We start from the raw sequence: 26,682 nt of genomic DNA on the forward strand, positions 1-26,682 counted from the left end.
TGCGTTACATTGCGCTGTAATAACGCGCATCTGAAGCACATCAAAAGTCTGCGCATAAACATAACAGATGTCCTTACCAGCGGCCTCTTCAATAATCTTGCGGGTACTTGTTGCACAGTCACACTCCTTGGCCACTCTGAAACCTGTCATTTATTTATACCTGCAGATCCATCGGAGCCAGCGCTCTGGGTGCAGCAAATATCACTGGTTCCGCCATGAACTGCCTTTCCCAGCAGCTCAGTGCGACACAGTTCAAAAATTCCTGAATCCAAATGGTGATCCGGATCGCCACCAAAATTAAATCAATTCTTCATTTCACATTTCAAACAAACCCTGAAAATTTTATGAAAATCCATCCATGACTCTTTGTGTTATCTTGAACACTAACAGACAAACATATAAACCAATAAATGGTGGGTAAAACATAACCCCCTTGGTGGAGGTGATAAGGTGTCTGATCATCAGCATTACAGGCATGATGACTGACTTGAATATACTAACTAGCGGCAGCTGTAGCTGAGAGCTGTAGCTGTCCGTTTCTGTTCAGATTCCATAACCTCAAGGCTCCATATGTGGACAGTGTCCTAAGTCTCTTTTGTGTAAATCTCATGTTTGGTCCAAATGTGAAATTAAGAATGTCTTTGAGCTGACACAGGTGGTCAGAGGGATTTTGTACAATAAGTTGTAGGGGTCCTCACAGATTCCACAGATCTTCTTTAAGTGACAAAATTCTTTGGAAGAAACCTTTTCTATTATTTATTAAGCTGGTGTCCAGAGCTTGTTTTACCTTCAGTCCATCTTCTCCATGTCATCTGCCTCAAGTACTACACTTCAAACAGTAGTGTCACAAAAAAAAGACCACCATCCAAATTCTGCAGCCTGATGAATGAAGGTATTAATGACTTGATTTGTTTTACTTAGGGCAGCACGGTGGTGGCAACTTGAAACCATCATCACATCATCTCCAGCCATATTGTGATGGGCTTTGCCGATGATAACAAGCATTTTGGGGAGGAATGAAAAAAGTTTAGGCTAGTTAATTGTGTAACCTTTTCTGATTGTGTTTCTTTCTGGGTAGGCTTCCTAACTGTACTACATGTTCTTCATAAAACCAAGGTTCATGTGTCCCATCAAAGGATGTTGCTATGGAATGGACTACATTTTTTCTCTGTTGACTTGAGCTAGAAGTAAAAACCACATTATTATTTTATCTGCTTCTGCAGAGAGAGTAAGTTGTTAGGTTTATTTATGTTTACTTGTGACAGGAAAGCATAGTTCCTGTATTTTGCATTAACCTAGAGGGGATTTATTTCATTTATTTTGTGTGCACTGAATTTTTGCTTAGAAGCAGAAAAATGGCCGTGTACATGTAGACGAGTCTTCACTTAATGAGGGACATCCAAGTCTTAAATCAACACACAGCAAAAAAAAAAAAAGGAACCAAAAACAGACAATTTTGTGGAAGAATTTTCAAAATAGCTTTTTCTTCTAAGGTATGTGGAGGACAGAGGTGGGCAGATTGTATCCCTTCTGTCTGGATTTCTAACTATTGATATCAGGGGGAATTGCATCATTCTTCTCATTACCGGCTGCTGCACGTGAGAGCAATTTTTGACCAGCACAAAACCGTCTAGTGTGATACAGCTGTCATTTATATTGAGTAAATAGAAAAAAAAAGGATGAAAATAACTCTTGGCTTACTGTGTACCAAGCAATCCCATTTGGCCAGAAGAGTTGTACCATCCATCTGGACTCCTCATTATCCACAAAGTTTGACCTCAGTGTGTGCTCACTTTCTATCTTAGTTTTACAGTTTATGCTCTACATGTCTGAAATCATTCAGTGCCAATGTGAATGTTGCACTTACTATTTTAATTGGGGATAGAGGGAAAATAACTATGCAAAAGTGTGCACATATATATATACATATATATATATATATATATATATATATATATATATATATATATATATATATATATATATATATATAAAATGTGTCTTTTTTAATTCCCTTGCCATCCATTAAGTTGACAAACAGCAGCAAGTTTCTCCCTGCTGCCTACATAAGCAACAAACTTTATCTTGGCATTTTGCTACAATGGAGGATTTAATATTAATAATTATACTTCAGCATATTTCCGAGGAATGCTTCATTCAGGCAGGCTGCTGGCTAAGCTTATTGCAGGCACCTGTGTAAAGTGCCACAAAATCACTTCCCAGTATAGGAGGCAGTGGTCTTGTGGATAAGGTTTATTTCTTGCTGTTGATAAAACAGCAGAGACACAAGGCCAATCATAACAGCAGTTGAAAGCAGCAGCATCCAGGGTTACCTGCAGCATGATAGACAATCAAACGATAAATGAAGATTAAGCGACAGTTCAAACTGCTTTTCTTGGGAAACTTTAGAGGATATTAAAAATGTCTAATCTAAATGGATCTTTAGCTGTCACGCCTTTAAGCCATGGTCTCCTTCATATCAGCCAGTCCCCTCAGTCATTGCCCCTGCTCTGCTTGCTCTGCTCAAACCTTTTTATCCTCTCCATTGCCTCTGGGTTTGCAGCACACTCAGCCCAGAACTGAGCCCAGCTCAGCAGCACTTCTGCTCTAGTGCTTCTCTGCTGGGCCTTGCCTGTAGCAGATGTGGGCCTTACTGAAGAGCAATAACAGGGAGTGAGATATTGTTTGAAAGCATCCAGCAGTGTTACACAGAAGCAGACACCGTTTTCTCAAATACAGTGGTTTCCACCCATTTCCCCACTAATGATAGAAACCAGACTGTGCATGGAAACCTTGACATTGAATTATTTGAACTCCTGGCATCACATCTAGGCTAGCTTTCCAAGCAAAAGAAAAAAAAAAGCAGAAAACATCATGACCTTTAGGTTAATAACAGCAATATTTTTAAAAAGTTGCTTTATGTAGCTTTTATTTCCCAACACATTTATAATTAATCTGCATGTTCTTTCCCTTTCTTCTTTTAGCTGGAAATTTTACAAATTATAGTAATGCTCAGGTTGTAATTAATAAGCTATAATGGCCATTTATAGTTTGTATTCTCCAAAAATAACACTAAAATTTAAGAAAAAGAGTTGTCCAGTCCACTTTCACCCATATTAGCTTTCCAAATGTGTTGTAAAACAAATCATATAATTCACATTTATCAATCACCAAGGCTGAACTGATGTGTCATCCAAAGCAACCTGCACTTTAAACTTACTACAGAGGAAAATCACTTTAAAACCCACATGCCCAATTTTTTCCACCAGCATTTATATGCATCATATAGTTGTGAAATCTCTGATTAGACCTGGAAGACTGAGTCTCCAAATCCTGCACGTGCACCTACACTTATCTGTGCTTTTCAGGCAATTTGTGCACACACATTAAATAATTTATGCAAAGGACATGACATTTGTTTAGAATGATTCTGAGATTGAATTAAAAAGATTTGTGTTAAATATCAATACTGGTGCAGTTTGTAATTCCTGCTTTTGTACATTTATTTTCTGTTCAGAATAGCTTTATATGTGTGTGCTTCTGAACACAGTTGCAAGTACCAACACTTAAACACAGTTTAAAAATAATGTTTGTTACATATATACAATAATGTTGAGTCAAATGTCTCTCTATAACCCAGCCACCATTCTGAGATTAAAGCAACAACTAAACTCTTGACAAGTGGCATTTATTTTACCATTTGACCAACACATATGACTGTTATTGATCCAGATGCTGAAATCCTTCCACAGAAATACATGTTTGATGGTACCAGTAAAGCAAAATACTATTTAAACCTTCAGTGTCAAACCTCTTTATCATGACACAAAAACAGAGTAGACACAATTTTAATCACATCTGACAGTCTCTCTTAGAGAATTTAATTTGCTGACTGCACAAGAGGGAATTAGTGTGCCACTAAACGATGTCCTAAACTTGTTTATCTCTGTGACGACAGTGCAAACAGTTTGCAAAGGATAGCTGCGAGATGCCATTAAAGCCTTTGGAAAAACTCTGTTAGCCGATGTGAGAATAATTGTTTTGACAAACTGCTGTTTGTGAGATTAAGAACAACCCATAATGCTTAGATAGAAAACATGTGTACAATAACTGGCAACACTTTCATGATGAATGAATCCAACCCAACCAGTAATTACAATGGGTGAATGAATAAATGATAAAAATGATTTAGTGTGTGACATCGGCTTGAAAACCACGTGTTGCTGCTACTGTGTTGGCTGGCATGAGGCACAGAACCTTGATGTTATTACATTTGATCTGTTTCTCAATAAACTGACTGTCTCTCTCGGCCTGTCACATAGCATGAAAGCATCACACAAGCGCCTCATGAAAGATGACGAGCCGTCACTTCAGGCAGAATAAATGCGTTGCGTAACGCAGTTCATATGCTGGCCATTTACTTCATTTTTCACAGAAAATAAACAAAGTAAGAAATACATTAGTTAAATTACTTAATTTTTTTTTAACAGTGCTTGTCTCAGGAAACTCAGGCAGTGCTAAAATACCTTAAGTTCCTAAAATTCACCTCATGTTGCATTCAAACTTAGTTGTAAAAATGATTGGTTCAAACCTTTTGTTAAAGCTGACTCAAAAAGATAATTTGTATTACCTTTGGCATGAGTCAGAAATGTGCTTTCTTTGTATGACTCACAAATTGGTGGCATATTATCTTGAAGTCCCTGAATTACAGTTATAAAACAATGTTTAGTGAATCACATTGTTGTTCTTTCTCCAAGTATATTTACAAAGTGAAAATGTATGGAAGCTTAGGGAGTTATTTTCACAAATTGTTTTTTCCTACATAAAATGCCTTTGCAGAATAACTACAGGTCTGATAAAGCCTCAATGAAAGGTAACACACATATGCATATGTATGCATAAATATATACCTATGTATATATTTGTAGCTTTTTTTTCGGTTGTGGGGTTCCTTTAATTTCATCTAGTTGTAGAATTTCATTTCCAAGTTTTTATTTTTCTTGTTTTCCTCTTTCTATTCAACCATCTGTCAACCACTTTTTCAATTATCACCTGAGCAATGTTGATCTTTTAAAGCCCTATGACAGATTGATTTGATTTCATGGAAGAGTCTGCAAGGTCAAACCTACCACCTCTCATTAAAAAGAGAAACAGAAACCTCACTGTCCTGACAGGCACTGCTCTTAAAACATCATTTGTTCATTAATCCATTCATTCATTTATTCAAGTATAATTTGATCGAGTTATGACAGATGAACACTGTTGTACCAACCCCTACTTGAAATATATTATAATAAAGTCTTAATAAGTCCAATATTTAAGCTGACATTGCTGGTTACCTGTGTTATGTCTGAGTAAATAAGCTCTTTTGTCACACAGGTTTTTTTCTGGCTGGTGCTTTTGCAGTGTCTCCCACCAAAGCGATCTGAACATTAGAAATGTCTGAACATCAGTATCCTCATAGGTCAGCACAGCCATGACTGAATACACTCAACTCAATTCAACCATTTATTTGCACATAGTGAAGCAGAGAGAAGGGGGCAGGAAATGCAGACTTGTTTCTCCATCGCTTTCTGTCTGCATCACGTATCAGCTGCAACAATGTCAAATGTGAATTATATATCTCATACATTTCTACAATGTTGGGAGAAAGCATTGAATGGCTTTGTTGGGGTGTTTTGTTGATGTGCCAGGACTCACAGCTCTTTGTCGTCCCATTTCCATGCATTTCATTGTTATTTTGGAGATTTTAGTATTTCGAATAAGACAAATAAAGTTTTATGTTCAGGTCAGAGTTTTTGAAAGCTAGTAACTCACCATTTTTGAGCATAATCATAATGTTCTGTGGAGGGGTAAGAGTGCATTTGTATGCTGTCCTTTTTGAGCAGATGGCCCATCATACCCTCATTAAATCTTTCCTTAAAAACATTTACCACCTCTCAGCTGTGTTGGGCGAGATGCAGCAGAAAAACATGTTTCACTCTAGAAATCTTGGCTGGAGAAGTGGTGGCACTGTCCACATTAAGTCACCTGGGGCATTTTTTTTTTTAACTTATCGCACCTGTTCCCTTGGCTTTCAATGCACAAACACAGTTGTTCGACGTGATGTTCCCCAGGCCAGTCTTACTGGCTCACTGCCACCTTTGCTCTTCTCCTGGCAGGCTCTCAGCATTATCACTGCGCCTGCAGTTAATTGCGAGGCTCAGGTAATTGTCTGTGGGGTAGACAGACGAGCAGAGGCAACGTCGGCGAGTGGAACGTCTGTTGAGCCGTAACGAGCACATGCCACCCCTCTGTCCCCTGCTGATTCATCCAGGTTTGGTTGCTTTGGTCAGTGTATTTGTCACAATGTCAACACTCCTTGTTCCACCTGACTCCAGCCCTCACATGGCTGAAATCATTCATCTTCCTATTCATCTCAGGACTTCCAAGCCATTCATCATGAGCCCCAAGACCTCCATCAATTATTCCAATGGGAGTAAGACTGGGGAAAGAAAGGCTTTTGAAAGGCAAATACATCTTGATTTAATTGGAAAGCAAGTGTCCTCAAGACTGCGAAGCAAATTTCCCCAAAGATGCAACTTGAGAGATAACTGACCCGAACAGAGATAATAGACAAAGAAGGAAAAAAGGTGAGGAGAGAATGACACAGTGCAGAGTTACAGAGATGTACAGAAAGACCGTGAAAACTTTCGTAGATGAAAGACATAAAGAACGGCATGGAAACCTTAAAAAGAAACCCACCAAAGGAATGAATGACAGGCATTTTCCTGTGAAGTCTCCAGGCAGGAGGAGAGCGCAGCCCTGACAAAGAAATCCATTGGTTGGGGTTAAAAAGGTCAGCAAAGGGGGCTTAACCTGCTCACATCCTCTCCCTCCAGCCCCGTATAATGACACCAGCAGCTCATACAACACATCTCTCTTTTTGAGTGGGTGTCTTTTCTGCCATGTGTGTGTTCAGATGTAATGTAACAGAGAGCAGCAAAGGTCATCCAGTCATCATGGCGCCGCAGCCTATTTCCTGTCATTTGTCGACAAAGGCGCAGACTTATGCTGATGGCTTTAGATGAGAGAAATGGCTGACACATGAGTTTAGGAGCTCATAATAGAAGTTTTAAAGGAAGAGACAGGACTGGAAAAAGCTGCTGAGGGTATTTTTGAAAAAACTGCATGAAAATTTCAAGAAAACTTTTCTCATGTAGGACGTTTTACAGAAAGAGGCTTGAAGTGTGGGAAGGGACAGTTCCTTGAAAACCATCGACATTAAGACTGATGTTGTTGATCACTGTGCAAAAGTTCTGAATCATCTGTTCAAAGGTGGATTCAGGGTTGTGAGGGATGCTTGAGAAGACTAAGAGAAAGTTATTCTTAAATGAAATGTAAAGGCAGTGACCAGATGAGTGAAGGCCATGAAGGATTGAGAAATGGGGAGGGAGAGTGAGAGCTCAGTCCTCAGTCTTAAGGCCGTTACACGCCCAGACCGATGTGAATAAACGACATGGAATTGCAGATAATTTGGAGATGAATTATCAAAGTTTCTGTCTATACACACCAGGTGCGATGCCAGATTGTGAATAAATGATGAAAATTCTAAAACAAACTTGTAAGATCGATTCCACATCAAACCATGACAGCAGTGTGCTGATGATGCAAAAGAAAAGACAAAAAAGAGGCAGAGAGTTCATACTGTTTTAAAAAAGAGAGGAGAACTTGGGGAGTTTCATTGTTTAATCCAGGAAGTAAAGCTGGAATATGACCGTTTCAGGACAGATTTAAGATGTCAGTGGGAGTTCGAAGATCTGGTGTAGCAGCTAGTTGCTTGCTTTTGGAAGCAGAGAATCAATAATAGCCACCCAGTCACGCTGATATGTTTTACCAGTGATAAATCAGTCAAGAGGCCTTCTCTGATTGGTTGACTATATGTCTGTATGATGTGAATATTAAAAATTATCAGTGGGAAAAATAAAAGTCACAAAATTGCTGGACAGAATTCTGTCACTAACGTGAATGTTCCCATTGATTTAACATTGATTTGCTAAAAAATATTACCATGCGAATTATTCAGTACATGTGTAAAGGCCTGTGTTGTTATCCTACACTCCAGTAAGGTTTGACTTGTGCAAAACTGTCAATAATTAGGTAAATACAAATTCTGTGTTTAAGTTATGTTTGAAGTCCCAGTGAACTGAAACTCTTACGTTTTATTTGGAAAGTAATTTTTGCTAAATTGATTGTTATTATCTTTAATGCGACATGTTCAGAGGGGCAAAGTATCAGCTGAGCAGGTTGGAAGCCAAGAACAGCAGTAACCTCAAGCGAGTGTAGCTGCATAATCTTTTCTTGTGCTGCACAAACATCCAATATACATACACCAATGTGAGTAAAAGGTTGCTTGCAAATCCGTTAGATTGTCATCATTCCATTGTGATATACACACACACAGTATCTTGTATGTATGTTAGACGACCTGTTGTACTGCAGAAATGTAGCAAAAAGACACGTGGAACCCCGAAGAAGATTAAAGGTTGATATTCACATTTTGTACTTGATTAAAACCACAAGGCAAAATCCAATTCCTTGAAGTATGGCTCCTTTTTATTGGCAACATTTATCTTCCTGCATTCCTGCTGATTACATCACACAGGCATCCTGCCACAGGCACAGAGATTCACTGTATGTCCTTCATATGCGTGTGTGCGCATGTGTATGTACTGTATGTTTGTGAGGAAAAATGAAGGAGAGAGACTTTTCTTTCATACACCACCATGAAATGTGAAATCTCGCCACCGATGTTGGTAAATCAAATCTCAGATCGTCTTTCACACTGAATTTCAGGGTCTGAATATATATATATATATATATATATATATATATATATATATATATATATATGGCCAAAAATACACACGGGCCGGGATGTATGAAATCGCTGTTGGGTGAACTTCAAACTTTTTTCTATTAGAATTTGTCTTGACATTTCTGCTGAAAGGTTAAGACAGAAAAGTTAAATGCCAATTGTTCCAAACTGAGCTCCTATCCATTAATAATACATGGCTATTGGTCTGGACTGCAGTTTAGGCTAATGAACATCATCACAATCAGTGCATTTAAATATTTTGTCTTGATTAGATTCAAAATTCCTCTCAAATTTAGCCTTTTTGTTCATTTATTTATGCTCCTCTTAGGCTGAATTTCCCCCATCAAGGTCATCCTTTGTACGAGAGTATTCCCCTCATCTTGTCATTTTCAACCTGGCCTCCCCTCGGGTTCCTCCCATGGCCTCTGTGCACACTCCCCGTGCTACCAGCCTTTAGATATGTCAGCACTGAGATGGCACATAATCTATATTTTATAAGGCCTTGATATAATTGGTGGCAGTGAGGGAAGGTCATGCCTTCGGGGGCCTGCTTCTTTTCCCCCTGATAGTCTCCAAGACAAAATCCTCAAACAACAGCCCCTCTAGTCAAGAATGTGAATTGGACACAATGATGCAGATTAGGCAGTTGGCACAGTGTCACTGTTTTAAGGAGTGGAGACGCAGAGTGTGCTGGAGCGCAGCAATTATTCAGCATGTATTTGCTCTGAAAAACATGCACAGGCTTTGATTTATTCAGCATGGAGACACATTCTGGAGGTTTTTTTTTTGTTTTTTTTTCACATGACAAAAGTCTGGCTCATTGGACTGATTGTTCAGGTTACAAGTGTAAAAATAACTCCAGCGTTTTGTGTGTTTGAGTTCGGTGAAAGTTCTTTCAGTGAAACGTTTTAGTCATTTTAATTAATATCAACTTCAGTTTTTTCATGCGTTTGGCATTTTCAAATGGTTAGCTTTTTGTTTTAGTTGTGTACCAAACGTTGCTTGTGTGTGTTTGTTTGGCATGAAGTTCAAACAGTGTTATTCTCTCTGAAAGCTTGACTTTCAGAAACTCTCCTTTTTGTGAGGGAGTGTGTGTTTTAAAGCTAGTTCTAGCATCTGCTTCTTTGTTCCCTTCACTCCTTTAGCAGGTTAATAGGATTTATTGACATCAATCTCATGAAATGACATTACTAAAGCTTCGGGATATAATAGAAGTTTATATTTCAAAACAGAAACAGATTGTTTTAGTTTCCGACGTCAAAGTTAGGAATGACCGCTACCTTTTAACTTTTGTCTCCATTTGTCTTTTCAGCGTTACAGAGAACTCTGCTTTGGTTCTGATATTTTTGGAGTTTCTGTGCTTAATCGCATAAAATCAACAGGCTGTAATCAGCCATTTATATGCAGCAGCTTCTATTATGAAACTCATTACCAGCTTATTGTTAAATATTAATTAAACTGAAATAACGCTTCATCCTGATGTCACTTTTTTGTTAAGATGAAGGTCTGGAAATAAATAGTTTCATATCTGCTTCTCAGCAGTTAGACTGGTTAGACTTATATGCAATGTTAAAACAATGTGTTCTCACTTCAAAAATAGCAGGGGTATTCATGTTTTAGAATTTTTGTGGACTGATTATGATTTATACAGTAGCTTTAAACTTGCAAGACTTTTCAGAAACCTGTCATACTTCCTGCAGAAGTGACATCATTCAGGCGGTGCACCCGAGCTTTAACAGTGGAGGTTTTTGCACCTCAAGGACATGTCAACCACTGCTACGTCTCAAAAACCTTTCTTTCTTTGTGATATCTCCAGATTTGATTGCAAAGGTAATATGTGGAAATAGCTGCAGCATTTTTCAGATCTTTGTTTTATGAATGAGGTGCAATTCTATTTTAGCTTTGGAGCGAGATTGAAGCTGAGAGTAAAGGCCAACCCACTGTGGCTAAAAGGGTACGAGTTTAATCTTTCCATCATCAAATAATCCATGTAGGCTTAAAAAATTGTAAAGGAGAAACTGAAATTTATCCATGCAGCCCTGCTTTCTTTCTATCTTTTTTTTTTTTTTTTTTTTTTTCTCGTGTAACATGGTTCATGGAAGAAACCCCACAAATCTTACTGCTGCTGCAACATCCTGTGTGGTCAATACTGAGTAACTACCCCTTTGGCAAGTATCACATGTTGTATATCTGGTAGCTGGCGAGGAGTCAGCTTCTCTTCTTCCTACCCAGGGCATTTTTTTTATACAGAGACAAGAGACCTGAAGAATTATGGCTATATTCCATACCCTGCTTCTCTTACATGACTGTACCTAAAGGTACAGTGTGTGACTCATCTGGCTTTTTTAATGCAACAGTCAAGTATTGCATTCATTAATATGTATTTTATTGAAGTCTGATCACAATCAGGTCCAAATGACAGCGTTCTTGTAGCTTAGAAAGGGTTATTTATAAATGTATAGGTGCCAGCGCGCCCAACAGCGGGCTGTCATGTTGTATCGCCATCTTTGAATATTCTCTTTGAATATTTGAATTTCTAGGTATCTGACCAGTTTACAGAAACCCAGTAACACCAGCCAACTGCTGGGACGTAAAGAAGTTTTCTGAGCAGCCCCTGCATTACTTTTGTTTTAAATCCAACAGTCTTATGTTCTCCACAACATGTTAAATTCCAATTATTTCATTTAAACTTAATATTATATATCTATCTCTTTCCTTTTTAGTTAGAATGTCGAACTAAATAAAAAACAAACAAACTTTAAAACAGAACAAATTGTCATTTCAACAAACAAAACAAGCTTCTTAAGTTCGAAAATGGTCTTGGAAGAGGTTGAAGATTTACTGTTGCGTACATTAACATCAGGTGTGCAGTTAATTTTTTTAATTAATTTTTTTATTCAGCTTTTAATTATTTTATTATACTTTATGATTTTATTGTGATTTTGTTATTTGTATTTTTTTTATGCTTTTTTTTTTCTGTAATGCTTTTAATTTTTCATGGAAAGCACTTTGAATTGTCTTATACATGAAAGGTGCTATACAAATAAACTTGCCTCGCCTTAAACTGAGCGATCAGGATGCTTTGGTGGCTGTAATAATTGGGGACGCATGGAGGATGAACAATGAAATAGTTTTATGATCCTGTCCACCGGTCTCTTTATCAGCAGCTCCTGGTCTGAGTTGTTCATCCTCCGAGGTTGGTGAAGGGCATCTACAGCCCATCATTTCACCAGCTTTGTCATCACACCCCTCCACCCCCTCCCAAGAGACACAGAATAAACAGTTAATGCTGACATGTAGCTTCGAAACCGTTGTCCTCTTCTTCAGTGTTATCAATCACCCTTACTCGCACGCAGCATAGCAGCACAGTTTTATGAATATACTTTTATTTAGCACACATGGCACACTCGGGGACACATATGAAATCACAACAAAGTGTAGCAATCACACTTTTCCTGTGTTGTGCTTTGACCTGATGGTGTTCTTTCGCTTTAGCTGCACTTCTCCTGCTAAGAGGGTTATAACCCTGTGACTCTTCCTGTCACTTCGCTCTCTGTTCTGGACTAGTTTTAAGCTTTGTCAGTCTCCATGGGTTTCTTTTCCTAAGTGCTTCCCCGTCATCCACCTCCTCTTTATCTGTCAGCCCCCTTCACATTCAGCCAAGTTCATCATAACTCAGTGCTTCTATAAATGCATTCACTAGATAAAACTTTAATGCAGTTTTTTGTATTTTCACTTTCATTTAGTCTGTTCTTATGGTGTCAACAATATTTCTTACTGCTATTCCATAATGTAGTAAAAAGCACATCTTGTGCACACAGTTATGTAAAGCATTTTAAAGTATTTTGTTTAAACACCTAAAATACTAACAAAATGTTTCAGCGTCTTTTATTCGCTGAGAATTTCAATTATCTTTTAGGTTTCTTAAAAATGATCCCTTTCTGATGAAAATTTCCAAGAATCTTGACTTTCATAAGTAATTAACCTATCAGTTAATTCTATTTATGTTTTTTTTTTCTTGGTTCAGAATGTAATTTAATCTTAAAATATGTGAAGATATGAAGAATACAACTCTAATGCTGCAATGTTACAAATAGTCCTTCCTCATTATTTTGTGTAAAATATAGTCAGATATTAAACTAGATATTTTCACTTTTTTTATTGAAGATATCCCAGTATAACTGTTAACACTTTTTCTTGGTACTACGTTGACTAAACAGTGTTTCAAATGAGCTGAGCTAACAAATTTTCCCATACAGACATGTGGAACAATAAATAAAGAATCATCAAGGCAATGAAACATCACCTGCGTCAGCTTCTCACAAGTTTTTACATCCTTTTTTTCTCAGATGCAAGGATACTTAAAATGCAAGTATGACATTATTTCCCTAGTTTTCATCACTGTTGTTGATGCTCCATCCAGATGACTTCTCACAGGTAGAGATTATACTGTGGAAAACACAATTCCGCAATATAAAAACTCCCAAAACATGAGCGATAACAGATAAGTTACTTACCAGTGAAGCTGTCAAATGTCTGAGCTTTTTGTTTGACCAAAGAAAAACATTAATCTTTGCAAACTGCCTTGATATCTCTTTCCCGTCTGCAAGACATAATAGATAAGGAACTTTTTTAACCTTTTTTTAGCCTACAGCAAACTAACTTTGTTCAGTGTTAATCAAGCCTGTTGCTTTATAATGCCTCTTGGATTTATCATTCCATTAATACTTAGATAGTTTCTAATCCCTAACATTGATTTCAATTTGCATGTTCATTGTACATGTACATGATGCCCTTTATAGTGTTTGCCCTTTACAACTTAATTGCATTTTCCGTAGGCAGGTCTGAGTTTAGTCTCTCGTCTGTTTTCCTTTCCAGGAATTCTATTAGACAAAGCTCACAGAGTGAAGACGCGGGCTGTTCGGAGAAACACTTCTGTTTTCAGCCATGAAACAAATAGAACATTTGAAGCTCAATTAAAATTTAATTTTGACTCCAGACTTTCAGAAGTAATCACATTTAGGAGGGATTTTAATTCATTCCTCTACACTGATTAATTGCATGGAATTGCTCCAGCCACTTCCTATGTTAAACGTCAGGTAATTACCTGACAAAGCTGGATAGGATAATTAATACAGCTGAGGGTCATGGCGTGCTACCAAAGGGGAAAGCTCAGGCTGGAGGGAGGGCGGGGGGGTCCTGGGGAAAGAGACATACCTACCTTGTAGCCATATGCTTTCAGTGTGACCAACAGGATTGGAGTCCAAATATTCCTCCTCAGGCTTTGTTTGTAATATTTGAAAAAGAATTAGACCTCAGTCACCACTTGTGTGCTCCGACAGGACAATGTCGAACGGGATGAACAAGGATATCTGTGATCTACAGCGGAGGAAGACTCTCTGTCAAAGGCTGCAGAGTTTTTGTTGTTTGTCTTTTGAGGTAGCTGAAGGGCATCCAGAGTCCATCACTTATTGAAGTTTGGCCTTGATTCTTTATTATACCTGAGTACACCCACCTTGCCCCACTCCCTTCACACACTCTTACTTACTGCTAAAGCTTTGATACTCTGAAGTTATCCCCTGAAGTTTTGTCTTTTTTAAATGCCTTCGTATCTTCATATGTTCACATGAATTTTGTCTCTTAAAATTTGAGACATTCAAACAGTAATCTAATCTAATTACTAAAAAAAAAAAAAAAAAAAAAAAAAAAAAAAAAAAAATATATATATATATATATATATATATATATATATATATATATATATATATATATATATATATATAAATATATATATATATATATATATATATATATATATATATATATATATATATATATATATATAATATATATATATATATATATATATATATATATATATATATATATATATTTTATTTTTTTTTTGTATATATATATATATATATATATATATATGTATATATATATATATATATATATATATATATATATATATATATATATATATACATATATATACATATATATATATATATATATATACATATATACATATATATACATATATACATATATACATATATATACATATATATATATATATATATATATATATATATATATATATATATATATATATATATATATATATATACATATATATACATATATATATATATACATATATATATACATATATATATATATATATATACATATATATACATATATATATATATATATATATATATGTGTGTGTGTGTGTGTGTAAACACACACGGATTGTTATTGATTATTAATAATTACAGAAAAATTAACACATTTACCAAATGGTCACATTTAATTACAGAATTCCTGATACATTGAATACACTGATGCAAATGCAATACAAATATAACTTAAGAAATATTTACTATTTTTTTACCCCTCTAGTGAATATATTTGAACAAAATGTGACTATGAACTTTTTTTTTTTACTTGATCTCCACCCCTAATATAAATATGGATCACATATGGATCGATATATTCAGGATATTGTTTTTTATGGTGAAATAAGATTGATTTAAAATCAACAGGAGATTCAAAGTATAAAATCCTTCATAATTAAATCCTATTCTACATGTTACTCTTATTTATAGAAAGGAGAATCTTCTTAAATCCAGTAGAACAGGGCTTTTGAGACCGTCAGAGTGGCAATGATTCATAGTTCAACTGAGTCCCTTCCTCCCCAAGTCCCTCATAATTAAAGTCAAAGCATATGGCATTGTGACCACACAAGCGCAGAGCTATCTGCTGAACTTCTCTGGCATCTCATTTGGAATTGCTAACAGTGATGGTCCCTTTAGCTGCCTTTCACAGCAGCCCAGATGATAAAACATGTCACCTTGAGATGCCACAAGCCATATCTGCAAAAGCCTTTTCTTTCTTTCGTGTTTCTGCCTTGACTCCCATGGAAATAAGAACCAAAACCATGCCTAAATCTGACGACTTATCCCAGCCTAACAGCATCTCAAACTGATATAAACTTAACACTCAACACTGATATACATTTATCAGTTTAGCCAGCATAAAATCCTTTTAGAGCCACACACACACACACACACACACACACACACACATTCCTTCCTGCAGCAGCACCCAAAACTTTTTGACCAGTTCTTTCTACAGAGAAGTCAGCAGATCTACGAACGCCCACCTAAATAAAGAAATAGGTCAAAATACATGGGCATCCTTCAGTTTCCAGTTGTAAAGTGCTACACATTTGCCGTTCTTTAAGCTACTTTTTGTTGCATGGTTATTAAACTGGAAATAGTATTTTCACTATATCAGAAATTCTTAGTGACTGACTTACCCAAAAAAAACTCTGGAGAGAAGAAACAGAAAATGTGACCATATCCTAGAAGAACAGAAAAAAGACGCTGATGAAATATTCCTTTCAGAAAGTCACAAGGACTGTGATGTTCGCCTTGGCAACAGTCTAAATGTGAGCAAGGAGGAAAGGTCAGGCATTTTCTGACTGAATACAGTCCATATAAACAGTAACGATGAGATTATGGCTGGCATTCTGAAGAAGATGAGCACTCGTGGTGATGGTCTTCAGAGCGTTCTTCCCATCCAAACCATCACCTGTGGGTTCTTTTTGCCTTTTCTTTTTGTTTTTTTGTGAACCAACCTTTTCGCTCCAGTTCCTCTTTGTTTCCTTCCTTCCAATCAGGATTGTTCCATAGAAGAAATCAGGGTTGTGGTGTTTCACATTTAGCCTCCTATTAGATTAGAAGAATGGGCTTCCAGATAAGTCCCAATATTCACCCCTAACATTTTTTCCCCCAACCTTCTCACTCACTTTCTTACCCTTCTCTTTCCCACTAAATCATTCATTCCCAAACTTATCCGAGAGTGAAATGGAGCACAGGCCAGGCTTGTTAATGGGGTTCTATGAGCCGTAAGATTACTTTCTTACCTGAGCTCATTCCTATGAATCTTCTTTAGAAGAGCGACTGAAATAACAAACCGCTTTCCAGCAAACACGGAGAAGAAATGTTTCAACAGATATCCGTCACCTCTGAGCTTTCAGCTTCAGGAATTAGCAAGGCTTTTGTTTGTCTCATATCCGCTGCATGGCTTCCCAAAGCAGTCGAAACTGTTAAAGAGAACTCATTTCACATAACTTTACATTCAGCAAGCAGCTTCATTTGAGCAACAACATGCTGCTGGGATTCTTCTGCGCTGGGCGGCATGTGTTGGGATTTGAAATATTTGGCATTACAATCTAGCCATTATGATAATGCACAATTAGTTGCCAAAGATCTAATATTAATGTTATTACCTTGCTTTTTTTTTCTTTTAAATATGGACTCAGACTTACCTGCTGTATAGCCAGTCATCATTTCTCACACCGAGCTCTGAAATGTGTACGTGTGGTAGTATCAGATTATGGTGATGTAAATTGTTCAGGGATGAGTTGATTCATCCTGACAGGTGTGTGATAATGTTGAGATCAGACACCATGCTATCACAGGTCGTTTTCAAGTAAATAAAGCATTTGATCATCTCCACAAGTCACAAATTGTCATAAAGATTGCTTACTTTTCAAAACTCCTTTGTCACAAAACTGTACTGTACTTCACAGTGCATGCTGATATTCACTGGAACTTTGAATGTTGGTTAGCATGAGCATTATCTTATAATGGTTCAGCAAAAGGAAGCAGAAATGCTGAAAAGTTTACGAAGAAAATTTACTTTGATAAAATGTTGGGGTTGGTCTTTGACTTGAATGGAAATGCTGAGAGATGTGAAAAATCACACATCTGCCATTTGTGCAACTTTTTTTCCTTCATCTTTGCGTTTGGATGATTCAAAAGCAGATCAGTTCAAAGATTAATTGCACTGCAAAAAAAAAAAAAAAAAGAAAAAGAAAACAACAACAACTCAGGAACTGAACTCTGTTCTTCACTGGTTTGCTTCCCAACGGGCTGCACGCAGTTTCTCAGAGAGCTGAAATATTGATTTGATTTTATTTTGATTTATGTGACTCCTGCATGGATCCGAAGCCCAACGGTACACGAGTTAAAGATGTAGCTGCTGTAAAAGATAAAAAAAGACAAACCTTTTGCTTTATTACGGCAGCCTTCAGCATACATATTGAAATCAGTTATTTTCATCAGCTGATAAATCTGCATGGAAACTAATAATTATTGATTTCCTCTTGCCCCACCATCACCTTCTAACACACAGAAAGTAATTTGTGAATGGTAATGTAATGTATACAACAATAAGTCATAGTAATTTTCTGTTTGACTTAAACATAACTGTCAACGGGATCCTGAAAAGACATAGGAGGTTATCGGCTTCACAGCTGGAATAGAACCGCTGAAACTAATGAAACTGTTTGTCATTCACTGTTTTTCATCCTGCGTTTGGCTGCATCTTGTTCTTTTTTTTTTTTCTGTTTTTCTTTTTTGTCCAAGGTTTTTAAAGTCTCTTGTCAGCAACAGACTAACAACAGGAGACACATGGAGTTCTTTCCTCATGCTCCTACTTACCTACTGCTAATAAGAGCTTCTCAGGCACTGAAAGAACTTCAGAAGACTTATTTTTTGATAAAGTATAGCTTGACAATAATGAGGGCCCTGATGTCTAATTTTAGTCCTCTCTAGTCCACCTTGAAGTCTTCATCAAGACACGGCAACCGCTGTATTGGTTTGGTTGCTGCATGAGCCACTTTTTGCTGTCCTAATTGCTTCTATTTCTGTTCTGAGATCTTTTGCAGTGAAACTGCAGCTCAGTTTCACAGATCTCCTTAAAGATGCCTTTGTGTTTTACTTATTCCTTCTTTTCTTTTTTTTTCCCTTCAGGTCTTGTGTCTTTTAAGTTACTTGATGAGCGTGTTATGTCTGAATCTTTGTTCCATATCGTTACACTCTCGTTCTTCTCATGTCTAGCTGTATGTCCTCTGTATATCCTCTTCCAGTTTCAGTCAAACTGTAAGAACCATTTCCACCACTACATGTGGTTTTATCTCCATGCGTATTGCTTTGACTGATGTTAACTCATTCTTTATTAAGTTTGACAGCTAAAGAGATTTTTGCAACATGAAAATTAAAAACAACATTGCATTTTTTTTTTTTTTTTTTCATTTCAACCTATAGTGCAGAAAAATGTAATTGGGCGCCCATGTTGTACCATGTTCCTATTGTACACAGAGGCTGTGAATGTACAATACAAGTAGCTGGTAAAGACTACATAGTATGACACATTTCAGCACAGATCTCTTGATTAAACATAGACAGGATTCCAGCATAACTTTCTTCACTGGTTACTAACTTTTTAAGTTGGTTGCAAAAAAAAAAAGAAAAAAAAAAAACTCAATTGCTTTCAAATTTTCTGAGTGTCAAGCTCAGCACCACATTTGAATACATTTAAGGGATTATATTTTTATCATACCCATTCATACTACTGGTTATTTAAATGGTTGTGAAACAAGAAGGATTGTCATGATTAAAAAAAACAAAAAAACAAACAAACCTAAAGTGTTACCTTTAATTAACCTGATGCAAGTAAACATTTCAAACCTTGAAATGGCTCATGAGGCTGTGTTCCTTTTGGAAATACCTGTCTTTATTATTCGTTAAATTCTTCATGTGGGAAACAGAACAATCGTTCAGCTCCTTTCATTTAAGTGTTTTTTGTTTTTTTTTATTTTTTTTTTATATGTACTAAATGTGAAGAATTAAATAAAAAAATAAGTTAAAATTATCAAAAGTAAGGACCCACATCTTTCCAGCCTTTAACTGTTTTTTAAATCACATTAGCCAAGTTTACATTGAGATTTTTTTGCCTTTGACATCATCCTGATTCAAGATTTAAGAGCAGCTGTTTCGATCTGATTTGTACATGGGATGACATTAAAGCAGAATGGTTCTGTCTGACATGCGCATAAAGATGTTTACATCACAGGATTTATCAAAGATGGAGAAGTCGACAAACTGTTCAGTGTTGTGGTTTTTGCAGTATTTTCAAGCAGCAGTTTGACACTCATGCGATTCTACTGCAAACAACAAGGAGGAAAAGGCGGAGAGACAGTTTGAATTAAAAACAAACTTTCTTCTGCTGTCTGCTGTGCCAAGTGAGGAACGTCCCTTGTTGTGCATTTACATGTAGTCAGACCATGCGCTGCAAGAACGCAACCTGACAACTTTCTGATTCAGTGTTTACATGATGCCACGATCGGTTTGGGAAAAAGAATTTCTACCACTGTGAAACTTTTGGACACATTTGGACGGTGGTGTGTACATGGATAATTTTTTATTCTAATCGCAGTCGGTACATTTGGCTCCATGTAAACACAACAACTGTTATTCTCTGAGTTCAGGTAAGGATGAAATGAAAACAAACTATGCAGATGGATATTTGTGGAGACAGAAGTTTTCCACTTAGACCTGCTAAATGTTAAGCTCACTGGTTTGACAGAGAAAAACACTTAGTAGCACTTGACAAATTTGGCCTGTTTGTGCCTGAAGGGAGGTTTTTCCAAATCCCAGAAACACTTTTAAGTTGTACATGACCAGTCACTACCAGACCTTCTTGCCTCACAGCAGGAAGGTCTCTCCGGGTATTACGGCTTCCTCCCACAACACAAAGCTGTACATGTTAGGTAAATTGGTCACTCTAAATTCTGTCTCACAGTGAGTGTGAGTGCTTGTGTGTCTGTGTTGCCCTTGTGTTAAACTAGCAGCCAGTCCAGGTTTGGGCCTCCGTATCTCACCTGCTAATAGCTGGGCTCCAGCATTGGCTATAATGGAGAAAATGTGTCCAAACTTTTGACTGATACTATAAGTTAAAAGAAGACATCAGAATGTCTTCACCTGTTTTAATGGAGAAGCATTAGTCAACAGCTGACTGAGTTGTTTGATAAATAAAAATTCTTGTATTCTAAGTCCTCATGAAATGTATTTAACTTCAAAAAGAGTTCATGCTGATAGAGCCTGAAAAAATAATTATTAATAATAAAAAAAATAGAAAGAAAACTGTAATTATCATTCAATAGTTGCACAAAACACTAAATTGTGCAAATTAGCAATGAGAAACAGCTAGCACTTATTTATTTATAGTATATTAATCAGATAATAGAAAACGCCATAATTACAATTGCAGCTATGAATGCATTTATCTTCCTCTTCAGGCCCCCTCTTTACCCCCAGCTGGAGGTATTGTTACTCTGACCAGGACTAGGCAGTAAGAGCCATGGAAATGCTATACGACAGCCGTATTTGCTGCGTCTGTTCAACATCTTGAAAGCCAGTAATGCTTATTTATTTCATGCCTTTTATCTTCTTCCTTGTGTAGTTTTGACAAGACATTTTCCACGCTTTTTTATTTTTACAAAGGGAATCAGCTGTCGTACACAGCACAGCCCTGACCAAGCTGCTTCTGCAAGGGGTTCTGGCACCAGCTGCACGGGGAGGGAATGTGAACTTGGGATGTTTGCAAAGTGAAGTTCAGTCAAATTAATCATTGTGTCAGACAATGAGAGCAGAGCACCCCAGGGCTAAAAGGCAGACAAGGCCTTTCAGCAAGAAGAAGAATATGCTGCGCTACTGTATATGTTTTGGGCTTGTTATTCATTTTCACTAAAGGAGGAGGTTATGTAGCGGTGTACTCTCACTCTCTCCATGCCGGGGAATATATCTATCGTTCCAAGGAGCCATTTCCCATAAGAGGGGATAAATTGATGTAGCTGAAGGTGAGGACATTGCAGGAACATCACATTTAGAGGCTTATTTATCAAGTTCATAGGTGGTGTCAGGTCTCTGCCAAATATCGCATTTTCACAGAATCCTTGTAAAGAAACTGTTACCAGCCTTGCACGTGTTCTCAGTATTTATACTTCATATCTAATTTGTGTCTCCATGTGATAACTCCAAGCAGTCAAAGGCAGGTAAGTTTACTCCTCAGCCCTGGGGGATTTGGAAGAAACATCTAAATTCTGTTTTAGGTGTCTAAATGTCTTTTAAGTGACATGTTTTTTTTTTTGTTTTTTTTTAAGGTTTTGTTTAATAAATATCTTTCAATTTAAAGCTGCTCCATTATGTCATGAAGCTTATGTTTTCAACCTTATGTCCCAATCTTGTTCATGTTATATTAAACCTGTCGGGTACTTGTCTCATCTCGTTGGGTCTTGAAATCGCTGGGTCCGTCAAAGTGGACCGACCCAGATGACTGCCATTTGTTTAATTCTTGAGTTTAAGTAACTTTCAGAATAAGGAACCACTTTTAGAACAATGGAAACTATCTGCCCCTTAGCTTTCTTTCATCATAGTTTATGATATAAGAAAGCGTTGGAGGTTTTATTGAGGGTTGTGTAATAGGAGGATTGCAACTGTACTTATGTACATTTCAAAAAATGCATTTATTAATAATCCATTTAAAGACATTTAATGCATTCTTAATCCTGCTAATGTGTTTTAATGGGGGCAGGTTTGCATCTTCTTTTCGAATAATTAACTTGTACAGTGTGAGTTTTTGTATACATCAGAATTCACTGACGTTAGCTAAAGCAGATGGAGATTTTAACATTGCATTGTTTTGCTTCAGTTTAGAGAAAAAGAAAGTTTTCATTGACGAACAACATCTAGTTTAAAGCAAATGCATCACAAAGGACGACTCCATTCCTCTTTGTGCTTGATACTGATATATCTTCATTGCTGTGACATGCACACAAACCGCCACCCATCACTCCAGACAGCAGACACTTTCTCTTTATTCTTTCCTCTAACCTTCTTACTCGCTGTGCTTTTGGAGCTCACTCCTTCTTCTTGTGCCATGTCTCAATTTATCACTTCCCAACAAACCCAGTGAAAAGTTCTCCAGTGTGTTCTCACATGAAGTTTTACCTTTTCTTTCTCTTCATCTCTCTTTCTTCTCTTTGCTTCTTTTCTTTCATGTCTGTGGTTTGGAGAAATCTTTCTCTATCACCAGTGTTAGATACCAGATACCTTCTGGATGTGCTTGTGAGCATGGCGGGGGCAGTCACAGTGATATATGGCTCTAATCCCACAGCTGCTGCATGACACGGCTGTCAGTTGCCATGGGAGACTACATGATTTATATTCTGTAGCTCTGCTTCTGGTTTGATATAAGTGATGTTAAAGGCCTGATCCTGCACTCTTGTGCAAAAATCAGAGGCTCCTGTCACTGATTTGAGAGAGATTTTATTCTCCAGGGAAACTATAGCATTATTATTATTATTGTCATTATTATTTATACGTACAGCCATCTCCATAGGAGTAGTTCTCTCACCTCATGACAGATCTGTAATTGATCTGTTAAAAAAAAAAAAAAAAAAGCATCTGATTGGTCCTGAAGCAGCTCTGAAAAACAACTGGATGTTCTCCAGTCTAGTGACAAGCATTTGTAAGGTTTGAGTAAGCAGTGCATCAAAATAATATAGATTAATGTAAATATGTTAATACTATTATAACATATTAATATCTGAGAATTATTAACACAACTCAGGACCACCAGTTCTGATTTTCTAGCTTTTTATGTTATATTGAGGTATGGGGTAAAAGAAGACCTGTGATCTCTATATAGTTCTTTAACTCAGTCATTGAGAACTGGTATGACCTGTGAACTGGACTGGTCTGAAATCCAGAGGTGAGCAATGGTGGATGACCCATCCACCGTGAAGGTGCATCTGTCGCGGTTGTGCATCCTCTCTTTCTGCTCTCTGCTTGGATTGTAGGTGTGATCTGACAGCAAATTGTAAAAATTACCATCAACTAAGTGATTTAACGTTCAAGAATTTAGAAAAACTTGTTTAGAATAAGATAAAAAAGATTTTCTTCTGGTTCCATCCATCTATTTTTTTAACCTCTTGTTCCAATCAGGGTCGTGAGGAAGCTGGAATCTATCCCAGCATTCATTGTGTGAAAAGCAGGGTACATCCTGGACAGGTCAGGGTTAGAAAACGAAGGAAAAAGAGCCTTTTGTCTGGTGGTTTTCATCATCACAATATGTTCATGTTGACCTTTATGACCTCTGGATATCAAACCAATGCTGTAATTTCAGGATCAAAATAGAGTGATGTGTCCGATCAGATTGTCCGTACATGGCTGATTACTTTATGCAGTGGAAAACGGAAAGAAAAGCTAAGATAGTAGCACTCTATGAGTGCAGACCAGCGTGAGAGAAGACGAGACTCAGGATCTGACTGCATTTTACTGGAGGCAGACATCTCACTGAAGATACAGGAGACAAAATAGATGTAGAATTAGTTGTTGTTTGAAAACTTACCTAAGTTCAGCAGCGTAGCTTTAAAGACCTAAACAATTATATAAATGTCTCTCATACCACCATCCTAAGTATAGCTGCCCGAGAAATCTTGGTGAACTTGTGAGAATTCATCATTTAGGCCTTTAGTTATGCTGCAGAATGGATTTATGACAACTGGGATGTCTCCGATATAATTCACTCTTAAACTTGAACCTATGAAAGGAAATTTATGAAGCCAACATTAGTAAGTACGCATAAATGTTATCTGTTGTAAAATTACAAAGTTTGAAACACCGAGGTTAATAATGAGGTTATTAATCCATCCATCCATCCATCCATTTTCCTGCCGGAGGGATTCCCAAGGCGTTCTCAGGCCAGTCGAGAGATGTAGTCCCTCCAGCATCGTCTGGGTCTGCCCTGAGGTCTTTTCCTGGTTGAAATTGCCTTAAACACCTCACCAGGGAGGCATCCGGGCGGCATCCTGACTACATGTCCAAGCCAAAGGGGAGGAGCAGCAGTTCTATGCTGATCTCCTCCCACATAACCAAGCTTCTTGTACTTTCTCTAATGGAGAGCCCGGCCACCCTGTGATGGAAAGTCATTGCAAATGCTTTTGTTCATGTTCTGGTTTTGGCTCAGCACCTACTCTACCGCGACAGACCGATGCAGAGTCTGCCTCACTGCAGATGCACCGATCCACCTGTCGCTCTCCCGTTGCATCCTTCCCTCACTCACCAACAAGACCCTAACTTACCTCACACCCAACCAGGACAGAATGCTGAAGCCTTTTTGAGGCTTTTAAATGTTGTGGAAAATCTGTTTCACTTCCTTCTTTATCACAACGTTGTGGTATAAAAAGCGATCAGATCTTGCTTAAATATCCCTTCATGCATGGCATCTTGAAATTATAAATACATTTGTTTCAATTTATTTAATTCATTTTTAATTAATAGTTTTTTAAAGTGGAATTTGGGCTCCATTTTCAGCCTATTCCGCACTCTTGCCAGCTCTGAATGGTTTTTCTATGTTTGGATTTTCTGGTGGAAGACAATCTGCAAATCTGCATACCGTTTGATCAAACACTGCAGACACTCCACTGCTGTCTGCTGTCATCTAGAGTCGTATTAAAGTTTTATAAAGGGTCCTCTGGGTTGTCTAGGTTAAATAAGCAGTAATAAGATATACAGGGCTACCATTTCATTTAAGCCTCCAACCCCCACCCCAGCCCAAACACCCAGACACAAACACACGCGCAACTGTGGAGTAAATAATACATTGGCTGTTATTTGGGCTTGTTGTGGTTTTTTGTCCTTCTGTTTTATTTTTCCTGTATGGAATTAGACAAGTGATGGCAGACTACCACCATGCGGTGTTCTACAGTACACCGCCTGTGTGCATGTTAATGGATTTTTGTTTCTGTTCTGTGTAATACTACAGGGATGGTGAACTACAGCGAGGTATCTGGCTATCCCCTTGTTCAGCACTGGAGTCTTTGCTCTGTGTTGTACCATGTCAAGCTCAACCAGTGGGTCCTGTCTCAAGGTAAAATTACTTTGCAGTTTTATCCATTATTCCTGTTATGCTGAAGAAAGTCTTGCTACAGTGTCCAGAAAGCAAAACAGCACCACTGACTATTAGTTACTAATCATGCTGGAATTAATGTGACTCGTCAAGGTTATCCGCTCCACATAACAGCTTGGATGCTTCAGTTTTCATTTTTGATCAGCTGTGAAGTTGATTGGCAGTTGAATTTTTATTTTTTTTGGCAAAAATTCAAGTACATGAGTGTTTCAGGGGTAGTCCAGTGTGATTGCTCTGTTGCAGTGCAGTTTTAACACCGTCTTCCAACTCTTTACACCAAACAAGAAGATGGATCTAAGACCTATTTTGAGCAAACTCTGCTTTAGTGTGACTGGTCCGTCATGACATGTTTTTAAAAAACGTCATCATTTTTTTTATTTCAATCGATAAATCATAATCTTTTCCACTAATCAGCAGACAAGAGGTAGAGTACACCCTGGACAGGTCATCACTCCATCAGATGGGTTTCTTAATTTCAATTTGGTTCAAATTTCCTGTATAAGGAGATGTTTTATTGTTAAGAAATAAACATACACTGAATTAAATAAATATTCAATGAAATAAACAGATATTTTCTTGAAATATTAAATGAATGAATAATGTAATGCACATTTTTTGAAGTTTATTTAATGACACTTTTCACATTTATTTATCCACTTGTTTCTTTGTTTGCACTTAATTTGCAATTGTTTTGTTTTTTTTATGCAAACTTTTATTTTGTATTAATAGGTTTAACTTTTTTATTTTGCAGCAACACTTTTATTTATTGACTCTTTTATTCCAGATTTTTATATCCAGCTTTAGGGACATGGATAAAACGATTCAATCAATAAATAAATAGATCAAAACAAAGAAAAAGAAAGAGGTTCAATATGAATATCATTATAAACATAGAGTTAAATAAGATAAACCTTTGAAAAATGTACATTTTTATTGATTGATTTTGCTTTTGTATCCTCTGAAATGTAACAAAATACACAAAAAATTAA

At 37.1% G+C, this 26,682-nt stretch overlaps 1 protein-coding gene across 1 annotated transcript in view; it reads left to right on the forward strand.

The window, feature by feature from the left end:
• The window catches only part of astn1 (astrotactin 1), a gene marked incomplete at both ends in the record, with an annotated part of 379,418 nt that overhangs the window by 193,564 nt on the left and 159,172 nt on the right, over window positions 1-26,682 (forward strand). Inside the window, one exon of the mRNA XM_079244285.1 lies at window positions 25,550-25,654. Coding sequence (XP_079100411.1) covers window positions 25,550-25,654 — 105 coding nt within the window. The remainder of the gene's footprint in view (window positions 1-25,549; window positions 25,655-26,682) is intronic.

The sequence above is a fragment of the Telmatherina bonti genome, assembly GCF_933228915.1.
Source record: "Telmatherina bonti genome assembly, chromosome: 7".
NCBI classification, from domain to species: domain Eukaryota; kingdom Metazoa; phylum Chordata; class Actinopteri; order Atheriniformes; family Telmatherinidae; genus Telmatherina; species Telmatherina bonti.